Source organism: Triticum aestivum, chromosome 5B (genome assembly GCF_018294505.1).
Source record: "Triticum aestivum cultivar Chinese Spring chromosome 5B, IWGSC CS RefSeq v2.1, whole genome shotgun sequence".
Classification (NCBI taxonomy): domain Eukaryota; kingdom Viridiplantae; phylum Streptophyta; class Magnoliopsida; order Poales; family Poaceae; genus Triticum; species Triticum aestivum.
This window is the reverse complement of record NC_057807.1, coordinates 713,387,890-713,411,420: the sequence shown is the minus strand read 5'-3', so window position 1 is coordinate 713,411,420 and position 23,531 is coordinate 713,387,890. Positions and strand designations below refer to the sequence as shown.

At 44.1% G+C, this 23,531-nt stretch overlaps 1 protein-coding gene and 1 pseudogene across 1 annotated transcript; one reads left to right on the top strand and one right to left on the bottom strand.

The window, feature by feature from the left end:
- Positions 1 to 1,047: 1,047 nt before the first annotated feature.
- LOC123114504 (putative disease resistance protein RGA3) lies at positions 1,048 to 8,610 on the bottom strand (annotated as a pseudogene).
- A 6,744-nt stretch (positions 8,611 to 15,354) lies between these two features.
- On the top strand, positions 15,355 to 16,275 carry LOC123117902 (uncharacterized). The gene has a single exon (XM_044538568.1). The coding sequence runs from the start codon at positions 15,355 to 15,357 to the stop codon at positions 16,273 to 16,275; it is 921 nt and encodes a 306-aa protein (XP_044394503.1).
- Positions 16,276 to 23,531: the final 7,256 nt, after the last annotated feature.

Here is a 23,531-nt window from a genome sequence, read left to right as displayed (position 1 = left end):
TGTTTTGCGCGCCCGCCTGCGCTGGCTCCAGCGGCCGCGCCAGAATACAGCGCGCGCGCGCCGCTCCAGCAGCCGCGCCATACAGCGCGCGCGCCGGGCATTTTGCATATATGGATATATGGATATTTTGGACAAAAATGAACATGTAAAAATTTGACACAAACAAGTTGATGAATAAAAGTTCATGCCCACAAGTTCATCAAAATCATGCCCACAAGTTCATCCAACCAAGTTCAAATGCAAACTAAAAGTTCAAGACATGAAGACACATCAATCTTCATCTTCCTCTTCTTCGTCTTCGTCCTCATCTTCCGAAGACGACTCTTCCGCCTCCGAAGATGAACCTTCCTCCCTATCCTCATCACGCACCGCATCATGTGAAGCTCCGACGGTGTTGGCAAGATCTTCAACGGCATCTTCATGGGAATGTGTGTGAGAAGCCATGTCGGCCGGAGGTGCACCCATACCTCCCATGAGAGAAGCAAAACTCATGCCTCCCATGGCGGCCATAGCGTCGGAGGGTGCTCCAAAGCCACCCATGCCTCCCATGGCGGTCGGAGGTGCACCCATGCCTCCCATGGCGGCCATAGCGTCGGAAGGTGCTCCAAAGCCGGCGCTTCGGTAGGCGCGTCGGCGGCCGGCTCAACGAGTGAGCTCGCCGGCGCTTCGGTAGGCGTCGCGGCCGTCGAACGCCCTGCAAGCTTTTTGCCCCTCGCCATGCCGGAGCCGTCCGCCGCCTTGTTCTTCTTTGCGGATGTTTTGCCCTTCTTCGTCCGCGCCGCATTGGGTACTTTCTTCGACGGTGCGGCGGCGGCACGGGATGGCGCCGGCGCGACGCCACCCGGCGCCGGCGCCGTAGTCATCCGCGGCGGCAAGAAGAGGCTGCGCGCGAGGCCGACGCTCGGCGGAGCTCCGGCGGCGGCGACGCCCGCGCTCGCCGCGCTAGGGTTTCCGGCGGCGGCGGCTGCAGCGGCGGCGGCGGGGGGGTCGCGGATGTACAGCGGGGTGAGCGGGGCGCCGGTGTGCGCGTCCATGGCGGGGGGTAGGACGAGGAGAGGGAGAGAGCGCTCGAGTGTGCCGCGCGCTGTAGCTGGCGCTCCAAATACACCGCGCGGATAAGCGGTTTTGACCGCGCGCCCAACCCGGTATCGCGCGCGCGCCGTTTTTGCGCGCCCGCTGGAGCGAGCCGCCGCGTAGCGCGCGCGCTAAAATGGCATTTTTTGCAGCGCGGCGCTCGTTTAGCGCGGCTGTTGGAGATGCTCTAAACTTGGTGGTTGACCAAATAATAGTCAGAGTACTACAGGAATAATTCAGTATCAGGCTAAACATATTCAAGAATCAAACAAATATTGGGAAGCATTCTCCCTTGTAGAGTGTATCTCAATTCAATTTCACTTCACAATAATAGTAGGAAGGTTACATCCATACCATTCTGTAAAGCAAATAAATGCACCACCAAGACAAGAAGACAGCCCTCTCTGCTACATATATCTGATATATGAGCCTTTACAAAGCAGCATCCTATCAAATGAAAGGATTCAAGTAAAAGGAAATTAAAGCACTTGATTCGTGGTAAGAAAAGCAAATATTTTTTAATAACAGCAGTTAAATACCTCCTACTGATGCCAACAGTTAAATTGGCCTCTTCTGTTCAGTCCTGCTGCTTCATGCGAAAAAAGGAGCACAAGCCTGTCAAACATATTATTGCAGCTATGACTGAAGTCTTCATCTTGATCCGCACCAAGTGAGTGATGTCTTGCACGCCCTTTTTTTATTTCATGTACGGAACAGAAACTGATGAGGAAAATGCACGCATACATATCAACTATCAATCTCAAGTCTAATAGCAGAAAAGGGGTACAAAAAGAACTGCGGTTGCTTGAACTGTGAATGCAGTCATAAATTAAGCACATAATATAAACTAGATGGAGAAAGCAAGCAGGATAAATATAAATAAGCAAGCCAAAGTGGTTGCTTTGCACCGTGAATGCAGTCATAAATTTAGGATCAGAATTTTGGTTCTGGAGGTACTAACCTTAACCGGCAGATTTGAGTTGCAGAGAAATATCGATCATGTAATCGTGATCCACAAACGACATGTCCACACTGCTGAAAGGATTGCATTGCTGAAAGGATTCACAACTTATGTCCACACTGTTGCAGTGCCCGGTATCCCTGTCAGAATTTAGAAGCAATGACAAAGTTAGCATTGGGCCGGGGATACAGAAGCAAGCAAGCACATTATGTTTCAAACAAAAAGCTTACAACACTGAAATGGTCAGCAGAATGAAGAGTCGGTTGTATCTCGCACCGGACCTACTGATTAATGTGCAGGTTTGCCAACTTGTGTGCACAAAAGATTTGACAAGTCAAGATGAGGCAGAAGTATGGATGGCTAATAAACCTCGCTTCAGAAATAGGAAAACAAAAGATAGGGAGGCGACAAGTCTTACCTTGGGTATACGTGACGGATAAATCTGGGTAGGTTCTTTTGATTTCCTCAATTTGCTTGTCTAGCCAAGGAGCCCAGTAACCACGCATCTCTAGTTTTCTCAGCGAAACCGGGAGGCCCTCCTTGGGCATTGATATCATTCTTTGACAGTCAACGACACGCAACTCCTTGAGAGAAGAAAGGCGATGTAACCCTTTAGGAAGGGACTCCAGACACCGGCAGTCGAAAAATGTTAGATTCTGGAGGGAGGTGAGGAGCTGCAGCGCTTTCTCTTGCTCTTCCGTGAAGCCTTCCATCCACTCATCATCGGACTCGAATTCAAGTGTGTGGAGGGCCGGGGCGAGGAGGTTGCAAATAGGAGCAACAAGCAATCCACAGATGTCATCCACCCTGAGTACCTCCAATCTAGAGATGTAACCTGCAGGCAATAATTTGGCCACCTCTGAGAGCATATCTGCTGCTATGGTGTTGCACCCACACACTTCCAGTTGTATGAGGTTGACTGCGATGAGAGGATTGAATCCGTCCACTGTTAACTTTCTGCATCTTATTAGCCTTAGAGTGGTGAGAGACGTGAGGTTTGAGAGCAGAGCCATTGACTTCATGCTTGTCTCTCCTTCGACATCAAGTTTCTTCAGGGAAGCAGGGAAAGGGCAAATGGTCTCTGATTCTCCCTTTCCCATGGGCCACCGACAGAACAATTGGCCACAGTACTCTATTCTTAATTTTAGGAGCAATGAGTTGTCCTCCTGAATTCCTCCTCCATTCTCCTTCTCCACAGGCACAAGAACCAGGCCCGTACACTCTGAGAAGGTAAGTTCCTGCAGTGAGCTGGATGATGGGAACTGCATTCCACATTCCTCCTCATAGCCATCAATCTTCAACACAGAAAGAGCCGGGAAACAGTTTAATACTTCTGAAGATGATTTGCTGGTAAGATGAGATACATCTAATTGGAGACTCTTAACTGAATGGAAGACAAAACTGCCATCCAGCTCTTCAGGGAACAAACCGTCGCATCTTCCGACAATCATATCTTCTACTTTATCCAGATTATGGGAGGCCAAAGCACCGCCATACCCTCTAACAACCAATTTCTTTCCATCATAAGACAACAACGTCCCTAAATCATCTCGCAGAAATTTGTAAAAACTTCTTGAATTACCTGTGTTAATAAACAAATCTGTCAGTGTGGAGGTGTGAGGCATAGAGGGCAGAGACACCTTGGGGCAACGAAAAACTTCAAGTCTGTGCAAATTGGTGCAGGATACCTCCAACAAGGGCATCACACAGAGATTGGGACAATTGATGCATGTGATTTCTGTAAGACTTGGAAAGGAATGGCAATTAGGTTCCACAACCCATTCAGCAAGTTCTGGCATGTCATGAAACTCAACTGTCTTCAAGCGCATAAAACATTTGCCTGGAGCGCCACCACATCGAGGCCCAAACTGATGCATTCCAGAAATGTTCGTCAAATTGAGGCCCTTGAGATTTGGTAGCTTCCCAAAAGGTGGGAGGGTACTCCAAGATATGCCTTCTAGAGCGAGTCTCTCTAAGTTTGTTAACCACATGTCAAGACACAACCAGCTAGGACCAATGGTACCAACATGATTTGCAATTGTAAGTACTCTAAGATTAGAGTGTGGTTGAAGAGCATCAAGAATATCAGCATCTCTAGTTGGTCCATCTATGCCCCAGAGTAATTCTAACTCCTCCAGATTCCTTTTCAACATCAGTTTGGCTGCAGTAGCTTCCTCCTTGGTTGCCACGTGTTCAAGGCCACGTATAGTCAGTCCTCCTTCAAGCTCTGTCAATGCCCCAAGTTCTGACAGTTCAAATCCCATGCTCTCCTTCTTAACATGGAATTCTTTTAGCTCCTGCAGATGCTTCATCTTTCCGACACTGCGAATATTGGAGTGGATTTCACTTGCAGCATGGAAATCATGTAAATTCTCAAGGTGGCTAAAGTCTTCAGGCAAATCATAACTACCACACCAATAGTCTAGGTCCAAGAATTTCAAGTGATAAAATCTTGATAGTGTACTAGGTAAACTGATTTCACCACTTATGTAAGCTGAACTAATTTTCAGGTACTGGAGGTGGATAAGTTTCGAAAACTTGTATGGAAAAGATTGTGCAGACTTCACAGCTATAAATAGGACACGCAGACTATTTATTTCCTTGAAGCTATCTTTCAAAATCTTGTCGATTCTTTCTTCTTCATATTCTCTAAAAATCATCAAAGTCCGCAGATTAGAAATATCTATCCTCTCCCTTAGTTTACACATTTCTTCCTCAAAATTTGCATCATATCTGTCTTCTATGTTGATAGATAAGTGTCGAACAGATTGCGGGATGGCATCAGCTCTGAAATCTAAGCCACTTATATTGAAGCATTCTTGTGCAGAAACACTCTTAGATAGCTCATGCATTAAATCATGCATTAAATAGGGGGATCGATCACCCAAATCGAATACCTTCATGAGAAAACCATTGTCCACTAGTTCTTCCAAGTAATTCCTATTGGCTTGCTGATTAGAGTCTATGATTCCAATTGAAACCCAGAGATGATTGATTTCTGAAGAAGTAAACTCATGATCTTCAGGGAAAAGGCCACAATAGGAAAAGCATTTCTTCAGATCAAAAGGGAGGTATTCATAGCTAATTTTTAAAGACGGCATGATATCATCATTATTTCGCTGCTTTAGCCACTGATGCTTTTCAAGAACTCCATTCCAATGTTTCTGAGAAAAGTCCTTCTGCAATAGTCTACCGACTGTTTTTGCTGCTAGCGGAGAACCCTTTAGCTACCAAATATACATGCTTCAAATAATGTGATGAAATCATTAGACTCCAAACCTCGCAGCTCTAGTGGATCAACTGTTTTCACCATGTCTGCTACTTTTGGGAATCGAGTTGTGACAAGTAGCATGCTTCCTTTGGTTTCCCCCATTGCGAACGGAGCTAACAGGGTTTTCCACTGATCAGCACCGTCACATTTCCATATATCGTCCAAGACAATTAGAAACCTCTTGGACTTGAGACGTCGCACAATGGATCTCTGAAGATGATCTAAATTGGTTGTTTCATTTGCAACACTGCTGCTTCCTCCTTCTTCAGTTGCAGGTATGCAGGCAAGGATCTCCCTGGTGAGCTTAAGCACATCGAAATCAGTGGATACACATACCCAGACCCTGACTTGGAAGTGGTCTTGAGTCCTTCCATCATTGTACAGGTGAGTGGTGAAAGTTGTCTTTCCAATACCCCCTGGACCAACTATAGGAAGAACAGAAATAGTCTTTGTGGCACCAGTATCGGTGATACAATTGACAGTTTCCTCAAAAGTGTCTGTCCTGCCATACAATGTGTCTGGTATAATCATGGAACCAGTCTGAGGCCGATGTCGGACGACTGCCGTGTTGTTGATTGGGGTACTGCTGAGCAAATTGGAGACCAAATCACAGTGGGACTGCATGCCCTGTAACAGGGACTTGATTTCTCTGGACATGGACACTCTGTCGAAATGCAGCGTATCACCATCATCAGCACTAGCAGAGTTGGAGTTGGTGTCGCCGGCAACAGCAGCAGCAGTAGCAGAACTGGAGTTGGTGACGTGGCGTGGTGCTCTGGCAACAGCAGCAGCAGCAGCATCACCACCATCCCTATTGGTCTTGGGTGTACGGGAGCAAGAAAAACACTGGAACCAACTGCCTAGGGTGTGGCGAAGAGCACTACGGGCGAGGAGAGCTTGACCGCGGACAAGGCCGTCCAGATCTTGGGTGGTGGCGTAGTTGGTGCTGTGGAGCCTGTCATGGATGTGGAAGTAGTGGACCTCATCCAGCAAGTCCTCTGCCTGGTCGGCGTCCCTTCTCAGCTTCTCCAGCAAGCGCTGCAGGGCAAGGTTGTCGCCGACGTGGCTCCCCTGGGCCTGGGCGTTGTGCAGCAGGCCTTGCGTCTGCAGCAGCTTGGCCCTGATCTGCTCCGAGTTGTGGCCGAGCTGGAGGCTGTCCACGTACGCCGCCACCAGGCCGTCGGACAGCGTCGTCCACACCTTGCCGAGGAGCGAAGCCGCCGAGCCGAGAGCCAGCTCCATCTACCTGTACTCCGCTGGCCACCTCGCCTCGCCGCGCCGGAGCAGTAGTGGAAGCAGCAGAAAGGCTTGTGTAGGGTAGGTGGGCAAGGCAGCTCCTTCAACAAATAGGCTCCAGCGGTAGGTAACCACGCAGAAGCAGAGACAATACTCTCTGTTAGCTAGCTCGATTTCTTTTTTTTTTAAACAAGTGGCATATTTGATTAAGCCAGACAACTTGCTTGCTAAAATATTTACAGTATTGTAAGTATTTGGTTAGGTACAACTACTACTATGTCTTTTAAGAACCCTGGCCGGCGGCGACCAAAACCAGAAACCAACTCGATCATTTGTTCCTTTCTTTTGGCTAACAGAAATAGCACATACTGCATGAACTATATATATGAATTCTTCATGCGGCATATTCCTTCCTTCCCAAAGAGAGATGACACCCATCGCATGGTGTTTCGTTTTTTTCAATACTGTAAGTTAGACTAGTACTGGGTATGCAGTTCATGTTGTGAGCTCAAGTAAACCCAATCCACGAATTAATGAGCATTAAAATCGAAAGGCATCACTGCTTCAAGGTGACTGAAGTTGCAAGAGGATATATTCAGAACAGGTGTAGATGGCACATCAATAACGGTAAAATCACCATATACATGTTTCTACAATGGGAACCGAACTGACAGCCAGCGACCACCTTCACTTACCAGCAGCAAGTCTTTCTACCTTAATTTTCGCAAACTTGAAATTAACTTTCTAGAAAATCTGAGTGCAATGCTAGAAACCAAGCAAAGGGTCAGTTAATGGAGAAATTGACAACTAAAAAGGTAAAGAAGAAACATTCAATCATTCTTCTCCCTCAGTTATTAATTCTGATTTCAAACCAGCACCGAAAGATAATTTTTTTAGTATTTGGACTTTTATTGAGTTATTCCAAAGATTTCATGGTATTTTAAAAAAAGAGCCAATATTTTTGAGAATACTCCCCCTAATCTTGAGGAATCGGCAACAGACAAAGATCAAATTTGAAAGAATGACCCCACGCCCCGCAATCACACCCCCAAGTCCACTAATGGCAAGGCTGCTAACCAGAAATATTTGTGTGAGGATTGGGTTGAAGGGAGAAGGAAGCTTCTTCCTGCGTAGTACATCGTAGTCCTTTCTGGAATGCATTCAAAAGTATATATAAAGATAGCATTAAGCTATGTACACACAGGTGCCTTGACACAAATACTTGAAAGGATGTGTCTGATCAAAGACAGGCTCCCTATATGCCTGCACTCTTACAATTCACAAACACAGCAACATTAAAGTGCAGTTGAGTGTTATGTGGAAAGTGGAACTATTGTTCTCTCTTTCCCCAACGAGAGTATTGCTGTGTTTATGAGGCATGAGAGTATAGGATGCGAGTTGTGTTTTTCTCCTTGGTTCTGGAGGAAAGGATAATGCTATTTTTGTGTAGGGGTAGGTGGGCAAGACAGCTCCTTCAAGCAACAGACAAACCTCAAGGAATTAAGAAGCAGAGAGTTGCTTGAGCCCATCCAACCAGTCTCGAGAGACAACAATACTCTTTTGAGATAGCTAGCTCCAACTTTTTTTCAGCAAGTGGCAGATTTGATTAAGCCAGCAGACAACTTGCTAGCTTAATCTTGTAGTATTGTACGTATTTGGTTAGGTATAACTGCTACTATGTCTCATCTGGCCGGCGACGACCAAACCCAGATACCAACTCGATCATTTGTTGCTTTTTTGCATAACAGAAATGGCAGATACTGGTGGTGCGCTAGAACTATATGTATGTATGTAAGTATTCTTCATGAGGCATACATATATATAGATTGGTTCGGAAAGAGAGATGACACCTAACTCGAGTACGCATTGCCCATCGGACTTGGCTAACGGCGTTTCGTCATTTCAATATTGTATAAGTTGGGCTGCCTAGTTGTGAGCTAAAGTGAGCCCAATCTGTGCATCAACGAACATGGAAAGGCATGACTGAAGTTGCAAGAGGAAATCATATATATATTCAGAACAGGTGCAGATAACCATACATACAAAGAGCGTAAATACAGTAACAAGATTTCGAGTGTACCTTCCTTGATTCTTATTTTTCAAAATGGAAACGCAGATTCTGTCCTGGATGTTATGCTCTCCTCGATAGAAATGCTCGTTACCAATTAATCCTTTAAAAAGTCGCCAATATATATAATTAATCTTGTCCTGCTGCAGGCTGCAGCTGATGAATTTTGGTAGCAGATTCATCCATCTGAATCTGAATCTGAATCTGAAAGAAAGAAAGAAAGAAAGAAAGCAGTGAGAGGCAAACCACAAGCAGTCGTCATGTAAGAGTAGACTTTGTACATAGATAAAACATGAAAGGAAACTACAAAGAGAAGAAGGCCGCAAAGCTGTCGCCATAGCTGCCACTTCTTCTTGTGGCGAAATAATCCCAAGGATGAGGAAGGGGCCGGAGCGTAGAGCCCCAATGAGAGGATGAGGAAGCTGCCTCGCGTCACGACCTCCGACCCCCGCCGCCGCCCCGAGTCGACATCCGACCCATTCCGCTGCCGCCCCGACTCCACGATCGCTTCCCGCTCTGGCTCATCGACGACCTCCTCCAGGATAGCCCAGATCCGAGGCCGCCGCCGCCGCCGCTGCGCAGCAAACTCTGTCCGCCATGTCGAGGTTGCCTCTTTTCGCTTCTTTTTTTCTTTTTTGGCGAGGACAAATGAAAAATCTGACTTTTTTTTTTGAGGGGTGAAAAATCTGACTTGTTGTCTGTAGGAACATTGATTGAAAACCTTTATGTTTTTTCTTACAAAATAGAAAATGTATGGTTTTTCTCACAAAGCTTTCCGCATTCGCAATAAAAAAAAACTACCCAATATCTCCCGAAGGGCCATGTGGATTTCCACGGGGGTTTTGTTTTGCCAATAATATTACACCCTGGACGTTTTTTTCCCTGTTAATATCCACGCTCGCATCCAAACAATGCCTTAGGACCCTACTTAGTTCAACCAAATGAACTAAAGCTTCAAAAATGAAGTGAATTTAAAAAAAATAGTTCAATTAGATGAATTGAAGAGGATAGGAGGGTACACTAAAGGTTTCAAATTTGCATGCCTACGTTTGGTGCGACTACAAGAAAAAGCACACGAGGTACAAACGAAAACTGTTATTGATCACGAGCTCATCTGCTCATGGATGAACAGTAAAATCATGAAAAATTGCAACAATTATTATAACATTTTTTACATGAAAGATGAACAAATTTTCTATGTGCCTGCAAAGTTTCATGACCCTATCACACACGGGGAGCTCAGGTAGAAAAATAAAAACAGTGCTCCTGGAGAAAAATATTGGACCTTTCTCCGAGCTTTGATTTTTTTTTCCAGCTCAGCTGATGTCACGTTGTCACTAAAATTTGCAGGAACACAGAGAATTTATTCATTTTTCATATATAAAAATAAAAATATGCTAATTTTTACCCCCTCCATTCAAAAAAATTTGTCCCTCAAATGGATGTATCTAGCATTAACTGTGCTAAATACATCCATTTACCGAAAAAGGTTTTCCCCCGCTTTGTATACAAAGCAACCAACCGAACCATACATGGATAGGTGCTGGGGCGGAAGCATCACAGTCACGCCCAAAAGAAACGATAGAGAAAAGGAAAAGAAACAAATGCCGACAACGGCGGATCGACAAAAACGAAGAAGCCTCGCGATCGCAGCGCCCACCAAGATCTTCCACTAGACTCCAAGACTCCAAAGCGCCGGCACCTATCAACACCTTCAAGAAGGATCGCGACGATGACGATGCTGCTGCCAAGGGTTTTCCCCGGTACACGACGAGGCGAGTGAAAGGGTAGCCCCGACGCCCTCCCGGAAGGTCAGGTGGCACCCACAGGCACCACCGCGCCGGTATTGGTCATGCCGACAGGGGTTTCCTCCGATCCCAACCCACACCTCGGGCGCCCCGGAGCCTGCCACTTTGGTTGCCCATGCAAGAGCGACAAGGAGGCATTGTATTGAGGCTTAAATGATACGTGGAAGACATGCAAATAAATTCAACGGCGGTGCCGATTTTCTTGTGTTTTCTAGAGTCTGCCGTTGTTGATTTTCTTGTGTTTTCTAGAGTCCTTCTGCGTGCTATGCGGGTATAAATAGGCTGCTTCTCCTTTTGTGGTATTGCCTGTGGTTTCATTGTTGTCCTGGTACTCGGAGGAGAACCCGTGCGTGCAATTGCAGGCCTTTTTTTTTTTTTTTTGAGAAATGCAATTGCAGGCCTATGACGTGACCGCCGCGACAGGCCCGTGCTCGGCTGCAAGAAGCTAGGCTGTAACGAGGCCTACCGCTTCATCGCCGGCTGGGGAAGATTCTTGATGTAGAATGGCCCGGACGTGATGAGCGACGTGAGGGCCGAGGACCTGGAGTCGGCGATGGTGGACCTGGACGTGGGTGTCATCTTAGCAGGCCGAGCGCGAGTGGTGGCTGGCTATGGAGGTTGACGCGGGTGGCGTCGGCCGTGCACCCGAATAGCCGGCCTGCTACCTCGCCATCGTTGGAATGTCGGGCCGGACGAAGAGGGGTCCACGTGAGGGAGCGCCGAGCGTCTGCGGCGTCGCCAGTGACTGCAACAGCATCGCCTCCACCAATGTCGGACCGCCCTCTCTCCTCTCCATGTCCTGTCTGTGGTGGTCGCCCAGACCGCGATGGTCTCTGGTGGCGCATGCGGAAGCGTCTCGAGTCCTTATGCGGACGTTGCCCGGAGATGGAGGAGGCCATCGTCATCGTCCCCCACTTCTACCAAATCAGTGACCTCATTCCGCCTCCCCGCGACACTTCGTTGCCGTGTGCGACAGCGATGGTAGCGCTCAGGTCGCTGTCTACTGCTAGGACATGCTAATGCCACGGTCGCCGAGGAGCTGCATAGAGGACTGCGCTGGCGCCTCCAACGACCTGAGCTCTCTGGACTCCAAAAAGGGACTGCTTCTGCCGTGTCGACGCCGAGGCCGAGGCGTCGGTGTTCTCGACCTTGAGCTCGCTCGACCCATTGGCGCCTGGAGCCCATCCAACTCCGCTCTAGCTCGCGCTCGCCGTGTCGACCTCATGCATGCCAGGCCGCCGGCGCCCCGTCGAAAACGACGCTAGGAGGCGCTCTAGCTCCCTGTCGCCCTGCCTCCATGTGAACTTCAGCATAGTGCTCGCATGGCGGCTGCCTCACCCTCGCTCTCTTGGCCGTGCGTCCTACCGCCCCGTGCGCTGCGTCGCATGCTTCCCGCTTGCGGGGGCTGCCGCTGCATAGCGTGCGTGCACGGCTCGCGTTCTGCCGCTGTATCGTGTCTCAGTGTGTTTGTGTGCGTGCTGCGTGGTGGGTGCGTGTATCCGTGTTTGCTTCTATTGACCTGGGCGCATACTTGAGGTTGTGGGTGCCCATAGTTAGTCCATCTTCACTAATTAATCAACCATGCTTCTTTTAAATTCTGACGAAGTTGTACACCGGCTGTTTTTAGTTGCAGTTCTACAGCCCTGAAATGATAATCTTGACTAGTTTTTTCTTATCGCTACTTAGACATGTTTTTGGCTTTAATTTAAATAATTCTAAGCCCTACAATAGATATGGTTGGCCAAGTTAGTTGGTGTATCCACCATTAATTTGCATGGTTTTGATGCTGAAGAATTTTTATTTTTTTGCAGTAGGCTTAAAGTGTTATCCTCACGGCTTTTGAATGTGTATCCTTGTAGAATATACTGAACTGGTACTGCTTCATATACTGAACAGGTCATGCTCCAATTATCCTCATTTAAACTTTCTTCAACCTGGGCAGGCTACAGAAAAATAGAAGGTAATCTTGTCGGTCCAGGGTGAGCCTTGTTTGGATGTTGTAAGTTCAGTGGATTTTAAGCTCCAGCAAGACCAGCGTATGTTTGATTTACCACCCGACCAGCATAGAGGACTGAGTGACATCACAAGACTGGTAATCATTAGTGTTTTACTTATTTATTCCACTTTTTGCTGTTCTCAATGAGCTAATCTGTTACAGAGAAGCTGGTATAAGAACTTGATTTTTATATGAGATGTACCTAAAAGACTCCAATCGTGCACATGAAGTCATATTGATCGAATGATCGTTGTACATGTAGAACAGGTAATGCTTCGGATCAAGGTTCTCAAAACTATGCAAACAATTTTCCGAGGTGCTGGTGCCATATTGTCGATTTAACTTGGTTAGGAAATCCCTTCGCCCACCACATACCAGGCAAGATATTTTTATTGCCGAATAACTAATTTGATTGGATATTTTCTACTTTTCTCTGCGTTTGAAGCTATTTTCTTTCTTTTTTAGAAAATAAAAATTTGGAAAGTATTGTTTCCTAATTGTGACAAAATTTTATTGTAGGGTGAAGATGAGAAAATTTGTAAAAAAGAAGCCCCTCTGGATGCACGAGATAGATGGAATTTTACTGCACATTACTGGAAAAAAATTGTAGCTTTTCAATTTCAGGTTGGTCAGTTTTCTTCCCTTCAAAGGGTGCATGGCATGAAGTTATTGCTGATCTAACCTGGAAGAATCCCATAGGCTGTGTAACTGTCACGAGAGCTTGATGCAATCTGATGAAAACCAGAACTAGATTAGCAGTTCCAAAGATGAATGGAGCAGCGGAGTTGCATATGAAGGCAAACCTAACAAGTTTGCATCATAGTTGCCCAGGAAGGTAGGAACTCATTTGCTACTATACTAACTGAACTATTTGTTTATAGGCAATGAGATTTTGATCATGGAAGGATGCGGCTGCTTTGATGAGAGTGTAATGCAGGAGATCGGTTCTTAGATCTGACTGTATTGTAATACTCCCTCTGTCTTAAAGTAAGTCTCAACCTTAATACAATTTTGTACTAAAGTTAGTACAATTTTTGCTTATGTTGTACACAACTAGAATAGGCAACAATGAGATGGTCTACCTACGCGAAGTTCAGTTCAGAAACTACATGCAAATGTTAAAAATTCGGAATGTTCGTGAGAGAGTAAAACAGAGAAGGGAGAGAAGGAACAACCAAGATGCAAGCTTTGTGCTACCACTCAATCACATATGGTCCACAATCTTGGTTACTCAATGTTCAGATTATTGTAATTTTTGTACCTAAAAGGTCTTAACTATATTAACCATGTATAATTTTCAAATATTAATAGTTGCACCTTAAAACCCTATGAAACAATCACCTGTACCCTATGATCTTACTACACTTCACATAGCTGAGTTAGCGCTACGTTTTGCATGACATTCTTTGATGGGTCTTCAGTTGTTGGTCAATGTTATCCTGGTCTACATGGTTACATTTTGTTGTTTCAAATAATTGTGCTTTCCTCATCAATGGGTTTTGCTTTAGGTAATATAAGACACCTGATCAATGTCCATGAGGGGAGTAGTTCTCAGACTTCCCATGGTCAGCAGAACGACCAGGGTCCTATTTCTTAGTGGATAGTTGGTTTCTGGTGGATCCGATCACCATTTCTTGGAAAAACTTCCTGAGCAAATGGTACAAGTGATCATGTACCAGTGCTTTCACTTGAGCCTGTAGAAGTAGTACTTGAAATGTATGGGGTCAATGATGAAGGGGTACACTCTGCTAATATGGTCAGGCCAATTCTACCATTTATTTTCCAAGTTGAAAACCATCTTCAAAGCTCCCCAGCAACCAACAACAATGATCCTTCACCGGCAGGCTGTTTTGATTTTTGGTGAACCTTTTGTATCATTTTGATTACATATTGAGAGGATTGTACATAGGGAGTTTGATCTTTTGGCGAACCTTTTATATCATTTTGCTTATATATATATATATATATATATATTGGGGGAATTGTATATAGAGAGGAAGTGTCCACGTCCAAGCTTCGTACGCATCCGCAGCGCCCATTTACTGAAGACCGTATCATCAGTTACACAGGTAGCTGCCCACCTATGACACGACTTCTTCGCAATGGCTCTCTATCAATTCATAATCGGTCCTAACACCATGGGTGGGTATTCCAGAATGATTAATTGAAACTCCAATGCCGTCTGTACTCACGCTTGAGCTCTTCTGCTGTCTTGTGTATCTTTCCATCACGCAAGTTCCCGTCGTTTTAGTTTTCTTTCAGCACGTTGTGTTCAGTTATAATAAGTGAATCTTCTCCATAATGTAATAGTGTGCTCTTTTCATCCAAGCTGTATGCCATCTGTAAGTTAATTATGAATGCAAGCCTTTTCTCTTCAATTAACTTGTGTGATGGTTGCAATTCAGTTTTTCCTTTTAATTACCGAACGATGAAAAAAATATACATGCAAAATAAATCAACACGTACAATATCTCCCTATTAACGGGCGTGGCGTGCTACCGCGCGGGGGTTCGCTAATAGATATATAGAGTAGCAAGCTTGTGTTGCCATTAAGGAGGCTAACTAAAAAAAGGCACTTCCACAAAGTTTGTTGGACAAGCTAGTGTCGACAAGCATTATTTTATTTTATCCCAACAATGCAAAAGAAAGAAACAATACAAGAAGCATGAGCACTACAACCCAGGTGCTCTTTGTCGACAGGTAAAGTATAAGTTTTTTTTCCTTGATGGGAAATAAAGTGAAAGATCACTCTAGCACCAAAACCAAATCAAATCAAAATTTGGTGTACGTGGCGTACGGTGGCCACTCACTCTGCTACTACTTGCAGCAACATACATGTTGTTATCCCGCAAAAAAAAAACCCGTACATATTACTATAAATAACCATGCAACACCCAAGCAGTTCGTACACCACGAAGGGAAATCACTCACTCGTCCTGAATGAATCGCATGGCTAAATGCCGCCTTCTGCTCTTCCTCCTCTTGGCTCTTCTCTTGCCCGAGGCGCGTGCGGCTTCGTGCCACCCTGACGACCTCCGCGCGCTGCAGGGCTTCGCCGGGAACCTTAGTAGGGGTGGAGTCCTCCTCCGCGCCGCATGGTCCGGCACCATGTGTTGTGGGTGGGATGGCGTGGGCTGTGACGGTGCCACCGGCCGTGTCACGGCGTTGCGCCTCCCTGGGCGCGGCCTTGTGGGGCCCATCCCAGGAGCCTCCCTCGCGGGCCTTGCACGGCTGGAGGAGCTTGACCTCGGCTACAACGGCTTGCACAACATCTCAGGGGCAATCACCGTGTTGCGTGGGTGCCAGAACCTCACCACGCTGATCCTCACTAGGAATTTCGGCGGGGAGGAGCTACTCGGCGATACATTGGTTGGCGAGGTACCCAAGAGTTCTAAGGGCCTCAACACTACTAGATGTTCACCGGACAATGATCTCACTAACATGTCATTGTATCTGAAACGTAGCGGAAGAAGTAGACATCGCCGACAACATAAGCATGCCCCAAATGTCATAGCTGGGACCAACAACATTGTTAGATCTGGTAGCAACAACGTTCTGGCTAGGAATGACAACACTATAATATTTGGGAATGACAACGCCGTATCTGGGAGCTACCAGGTCGTATATGGAAATAACCATGTCGTAACTGGGGATAATCATGTCGTATCTGGGAGCAACCATGCCGCATCTGGGAGCTACCATGTCGTGATTGGGAAACACAATATTGTATCCGGGACTCACAATGACGTAGGTGGGAGCAAAAATATCGTATCTGGTAGTAAAAATGTTGTATCTGGGAGCCATAATACCGTATCCGGGAAGAACCATTTCGTATCTGGGCACAACAAAGTCATAACCTGAGGTTAATGGATGTACACATCATAGCATAAGTGTGTGCTGCAGCGTTGGCCCGTCCATGTTGACACAAGATTTACTTGCATGCATGACAAAGAATAAATAAAGAGACTCATATATTCGGAGCAAAACTGATGTATCAAGAATTTTAATAGCTTGAATGACATATCCAAATTAAACTCATGTATGCATATATGTATGTATCTATGTATGTAAAAGGAAAACAAGATGTGTCCCTTCGCTCTTACATGTCCTTTTCCCTGGGTTATGCTTTGCTGCAAATCCATGCCGACCTGCCATACATACCTCTATCGTTTCATGCCATGCACTACACTACACGATGTCCATCATTTTTCTTCTCACAAGTATTTACGTAAACAATAAGTAGATAAAACTCCCAACAATATCAATCTCCATCCATCCATCCATTGTATGAGCTTCGGAGCCGTTGTGGACAAATGATGCCTCCGCAGCAGCAGCCACAAACAGTAGGTCGGAGCCACGCCTGTCTCATCGTGCACTGCACCAACGACAACTATGTGGCCGTCTTTGCCAACAGGGTAAGGGGCATGTGTGTAGCGTTAGGATCGGCCGGCCTTGACAAGATGAATGGTGGTGCCGCAAAACTATTTGGAACAATTTGGCGGTGGTGCTACTGCAACACTGGAAACCGCACTGCTGCAACACTGGAAAGTGTTGTTCCAAATAGTTTTCATGACCGCCCATGAGTCTGGATCACGCCCTCAAGCTGGAAAACAACATTACATGCATAAGGCAACAAAAGAGGAGGATACCCTGTTAAGGGGGATATCATGTATATGTCCTCATTTGATCAGATGCAAATCTATCTATCTATTATATAATTAAGACAAGAGACAAATAAGCCATCACGTTCGTCCACATATGTTCAAAATATATTATCCATTGATTTAGATTCTACCGGTTGAGATTAAGAGATCTAAAAGGGTTACGGAGAACAATATTAGGTGCAATTTTTAGCATATGACACGTTGAGGTATAGTAGAACCCAAATAAGACGTCCAATCCAAATAAGAGGTCCGATTCTATAGCAAACCACTAGGACTCCTTCCGTGGGAAAGGACAATCGAAGCACACAAGAAAGGAAAAGAAAAAACAATTTAAAAACATCAAACTCCGTTAGGTAAAAAAAAAACAGAATCCTTGCAAAAGGAATAAAGGATCCGATGATGGGATCATATCCAATCCGGCCCTATTTTCAAGTCTGAACTCTCCCGAAAAAACAGTTCCGTCCTGTCTCATCTTCACGCCGCCGCCACATCCGACTCTGGGTGTCCATGCTATCCTCTAGATTGAATCTCTCAAAGCTTACTGCACCATGGGATCCAAATTCTCTGTGAAGATTTACTATGGATTGAAGGAGGCATATTCTTTCTCAGGTGATCAATCAAATCACATCAAGGTCGCGCAGGTTGACGATGTCTTGGATCTCCAGGCTCACGGTGGAGTTTCCTGTACGCTATCACATCCAGGTTATCAGTTCATCAACGATAATGTTGTCTACAATCTCAATCTTCTGTGCTTCACGGCATGATGATTGGACTGATTTAATGACTACTATTTGAAAGTGACAAGATGATTTTGTGGAAATTTCCCCCATACCTCTCAGCATCCATGCACCAGCCAGGTACTTAAGCATAACGCAAGGAGGAGTCCAGCGGCCATGGGGGGCTAAACAGGATCAAGAATCCCATACGTATCTCTCACATACTCAGGTGCTCATCGCTCTTCTCACCTAGCACACAGATTTTTTGCAGGAGCATTACAGTACCAGTAATAGATCCATCAACATCTATTCCTGGGTGGGATGAGGAGGGTGGTTATATTCACGTTTTTCTATTCTAATATACTTGGATGAAAACATCAATGGTGATTCCCGTTCTAGCGAAGTACTAAGCATAAAGCCAAGGAGTCTACCGGCCATGCGTGCCAGGACAGAAGGAATCCTTTCATCCATATCTTCTGCACACTCAGGTGCTCATGTCTCTCATCATCCAGTGTCCCAGCCCACAGATTATTTGCATGTGCATCTCCGTACGAGTAACAAATCCAGGGTTCCGTTCGACCAAGCCACAACAGCTCGACTCGGTTTGTTTTCTTTCCATATATGTTATGATCAACTCCTATGGTGCAGTAACTATGGAGTGGTTGGAAGCCCTGTCTATTCAATTCCAGTGTTATATGCCTAAATCCCAAAGAAGTGTCATTCGGAGACCAGAGATCGAAAGCAGGACTACATCACATCCGCAACAAGTCAGCGGCACCCCCACAAAAAATTATCAGCAACACACACGGCGGGTTGAAGGCTCCGCACAACCTGTAGGCGCATACGACGCCTTGGTACCGAACAAATCAATCAAAGGTAATTAAGATACAAACACGCTTTATGTGTTCATGTTTCTACATCTGAAAAAATCTTAATTTCTGATCAAATTTAATGTGCACATCAGCCATAAACAAATATCTACTTTTTGAGCTGAGCACGAGAACAATGGGACATCCAAGAAGAGGCAACCAAGCAATTGCGTCCATCTACATAAACAAAATAATCTGCACGGCTATATATATGACAGAGTGCCAAATAAGGTTTTGATGAACGCCAAGCCTTCGGATTAAAGTGAAGCTGAACCAAAGGCGAAAAGCTGATACAAAATAGTCCGGCTCACCCAACCTGAGTACGCTCCGGTTTAGAGCAGGATATCTCAGAGACCAAGCAATGTTAATGACACCAAGAAATTATCGAGCTCCTTCGCCATTTATATTCTTTGTTTAGTCGATAAATTATTTTCATTACTGACTTGGCAATCCCAGCATGGTGATTAATTATTTCTAACTTCAATTCATGCCACTAGAACGTTAATATTTTCATTTTCACGTCCGTTTTAACAAGAAAATCTGGATACATGATACAATCTGTTTTCAGCAAGTGAAAAATAACACAATATAATTAAAATTCATTTCAGATACAACCTTAGCGAATACATATCAATTTTAGTAGGAAACTCGAAATAAAAGTTATAGATTATTTCTATACGTCATACAATGCCTATAAATAGCCGCACCTTAGGGAAGAATATGTATATGAAAATCTCCTGCCTAAATTATATAAGTATTTAACGTAAATCTTACAAGTAGAATGAAAATAAAATGACATGAAAAATTTAATTATTCTTCCATCAGATATCATAAACTATATTGTGAAATATTACTATGCCAGTGTAGAATGAGTTAGAATATGAGCATGCATGGATTAGTTAGATGTATTAAAATGGATAGGTTTTACAATATAGAAAAAAATCAAGATCATTTACCAGAAAAAAAATGAGTGGATGTTGTTAGAGTACGTAATGGGCCTAATGGCCTGGGCTGGCGGTATAGCCCGTTAGTCTTAGGGTTAATTAGAGATAAGGGTCGCATGCTTAGGGGTCAAGTAAGCCTTGCTTGGGAGTCAAGTAAACCTCTCTATATAAAAAGAGGAGATGTATCAATCTAATCAAGCAAGAATTAAGAAGGAAATCCCTTCCATCTTGCCCGGCCGTGGGCAAAAGGCCCCCGTCCGGCCCTCTCGTGCCCTCCTTCTAGGAGCGCCATAACAGATGTATGCTTCAATAACGCTCATGGCATTTGGAAACGAGAATAAAATGCTTTAACTGAAAGAATCTAAAAGCAAGCATATCTCCCACCAGGTCCAAGGTGTGCATGCCATTGATGCTATATGAATAGGTGGATTGATCAAATGTGCTAAGTGGGGGAGTAGCGTATCTAATAAATGGGAGTTCAATAGTAAGCCTGAATGCAAAAAATCATGTCAATATTTAATGAGTCGTTTTCCAAAAAGCTGTAAAGTCATGAAAAATAAAACAACATGAAACATTATCAAGAAATGTAAATGTCTACACCATGATTGAGTGGAAAGGGAATATTGCAGAAAATTTTCAAATAAATATACAAGGGAAGTATGTTTTTGGTTTAAAGAAATCTATAGAGAGATTAATGAATTATAAAACATATGCAGCACTATTTGAGTCGATGGCCGAGGATTGTCGAGGATTTCAACCCAACCTAAGTAAGCATGTCAAATTCCTTATCGCTAATTTCATTCTCCTTGCTGAGAAATAAAGGCAAGATTTGATCCGAGCGTCCAACAAAGATTGTTGTAACAGAAGTGTTGTGAATCATACCAGTCAATGAAAAAAATAATATACACATGATCATAAAGAAAAATCTACAATCTTTGATGATTTTGAATGTGAAATAATGTCTTCACATTTTATGTAACAGAAACCAACAATTGCATTGGATTAGATCCATACTTTAAAGATATAGGCAACCACAGTAAGATGAGTCGGCGTGTAAGCATATGAAGACGGACATTTTCAGTAAAAACACTATGCAACTTGGTTTAGCAACGAGTTTAATTACGTAATTATACATAATCAATCCTTGCTAATCAAATTCTCATAAAATGATTGATTGGAGGATAAAAAATGATGGATGGGGACAAATTGAAGATAAAAACAGGGGAGATCACTACATATAAATCAAGGGTTTCCATGTCAGGCCACGTACACCAATTCAGCTGGTCATTTGTTAATGTTCCCTATTTTACATTGAAAAGTATCATAACAACTAAGAAGATTTCAGTAGGAAAAAATTATGGGTACTATTTGGAAACGAAGAATATCCATATTTGATGACATGAATCTTTTATGGAATGCAGCATTCATAGAGGTTTTGGAGGAAAAGAAGCATGATGTATAATCTCATGTGTTTCATCTGTTTGTGCTACTACATGACATTTAAATTCGAGCAGCTTTCCTTTTCTGAAATCTTCTTCAGTTCCTAGGTAAACGACCTTAGTAAGTGTCACCATGTTTCCACTAAATGTATATTTTGCTATATTTTGCAGAAAATCAAAACCTTCCAGACTAAAGAATTGCTAACACATGAGTTACATCTAGCCGCGCAACTGCGCGGGTCACCCCGCTAGTTGTTAAGTATAACACCACCGCCACGCCGAGAGAATATTAGGTGCAAACTGGTGAAAACCACGTTGAAACTATCTTTTGAAGTTCTAAAAAATTCTCAAGAAAATACAGTATGTCGAAGAGATGCCTTTCTATAGACATGGTGAATTACAAGATAAAACACAAATTTATCTACTAGGTACTAGGTATGAAGAAAAAACAAATTCAAGAATGAATAATATTGAATATTATGCACAGTGTCAGATGCATGATACTAGTGTATGAAACCTGTAGTGAGTGGTATTATAAACTAGTATCATCCGTATGATACTAGTCAGTGATACAACCTTCACAAAGCATAATTTCATAAAGTGAGTATGTTATTTAATCTATACCACTATACGAGAGGTGATTTCTTATGCATGGTGGTAGCTACGCACACATGGTGGCAGCTACACACAATTTGGCATAAGTTCATTTTTTGATATATGAGGTGTCAGGTTTCTTATGGCATTGGCACAAGTGCATTTTTGTTGTCTAGAAATGATTTTTTTTCTCACTTCTCTTTGTATTTTTTATTACTTTTTTGAAACAAGTGTCTTTTCATTGTGTAGAAAGGGCCTTTTCTTACTTCTCTCGGTCTTTTTGCTTGCCTTTTTTTTTGCAAAAGTGCCTTTTTGCTTGCCTGGCTGGTCCAAAGTCACGATATTTTTGTTATAGAGTTAATTTTTCATGGTCCAAAATAATTTAACAAAATAATTAGAGATAAAAATTGGGGCCATGTATAGCTACCACCATGGTAGCAAATTATTTCCGACCACACCACTATATAGTGTGCCAATAGCTTCAAATATTAGTCATTGGATATGCCCATTCAACAGTCAAGAGATGGCAAATCCGAGCATTATCATCTGTTTGATAAAGTTTTCAACTCATAAGATTCTGCCACGTGGCCTTCTAATTGAACCGCCAGGCCTACCATCTCATGTGTTCTAGAAGCATATATCCACATGCTCATCTAATACTCTAATAAAAAGGGAACAAAACAATCTGGATTCTACAGAGGTAAGAACCAGGTTGGATCTTGTCCAATACGATTCTAGGAAAGGAAATACATATTTCAAATGTATTTTCCCATGTTCTTTATATATATTTAAATGACGTGCAAAGCACGCACAATTTACTACTCCCTCCGTCACGGTTTAGAAGGCACAGTTATTTTTGCGTGCGTTTCCACAATAGACAAGGTTTAGGGCGCATTGCATTTATTTCTAGTAGCTAATTAGTACTCTGATATACTATTTTTATATGCATGCGTAGTGTGAATGCTATTTTTTAGCCCATCTCACAACCAATAGATAACCACCTAGGTCCCAGAGAATTTCCAAGCGCGCCTTCTAAACCGTGATGGAGGTAGTAGTATTTGTAGAATCCTAATAAGTTGTGGACAAGATATATTTGACACTATGTTTTCTCAATTTACATGTTATGATATGGCACCATATTATTATACAAGTGTCCCTCTCTTGATTTAATGATATGTCATGTCAGCCTCATGCCTAGTTGCTAGTTGGCACTGCATGATACAGTACTAACAATTATATTCCCACTAAAGAAGGCCAACTAATTAACCAGTTTGTAATTAATTAGTAAGCGACTTGGTAGAATTAATTAGTTGGTGCAAGACAGAAAAATCCTTGCATTAGTGGGCTAGCTTAAGATCTCTTAAGATGTGTCACCAAGTATTATCCCAAAAAAGGACAAGCATTTGCACTAATGCATGTCCACGACAAGTAAAATATAATATGAAAAAGAGGAGTTGCCACCCATAAATTTCAGTCGGCCGACTGTTAGGAGGCGTTAGGAGGCTAGTGGTACCCCAAACCCCAGGTTTAAAACTTTGGTGTCTCATAAAGCCTGGGCCAGAAAAACGTCCGCTCCGGGGCTCCGCCGCCTCAACGGGGAGCTCACGAAGACCGGCAAGGAGTGGTCTCTCAGCGAGACTGCTTCCGCCGCCAACAGCAGCGGCAAGGGCAAGGTTCCCCAGGCAGGGTCGGTGTTGACCGCGGAGGCCTTGCACACATCATAGGAGGAGGCAGAGCGTCTCCTCCGTGAGCACTAGTCGGTGGCCGGAAGGGCTACCACGCCTTTTCGCCGCTGGAAGGACCACTCAGATGACGATGACGACGACAACCGCACGAACAACGATAGAAATGCTGCCATCCATCCCGGCCAAGCATACAAGATCGCTGTCCG

Bases quoted from the DNA above. Each gene is read 5' to 3' on its own strand.
- LOC123117902 (XM_044538568.1), top strand. From the start codon at position 15,355: ATGAATCGCATGGCTAAATGCCGCCTTCTGCTCTTCCTCCTCTTGGCT.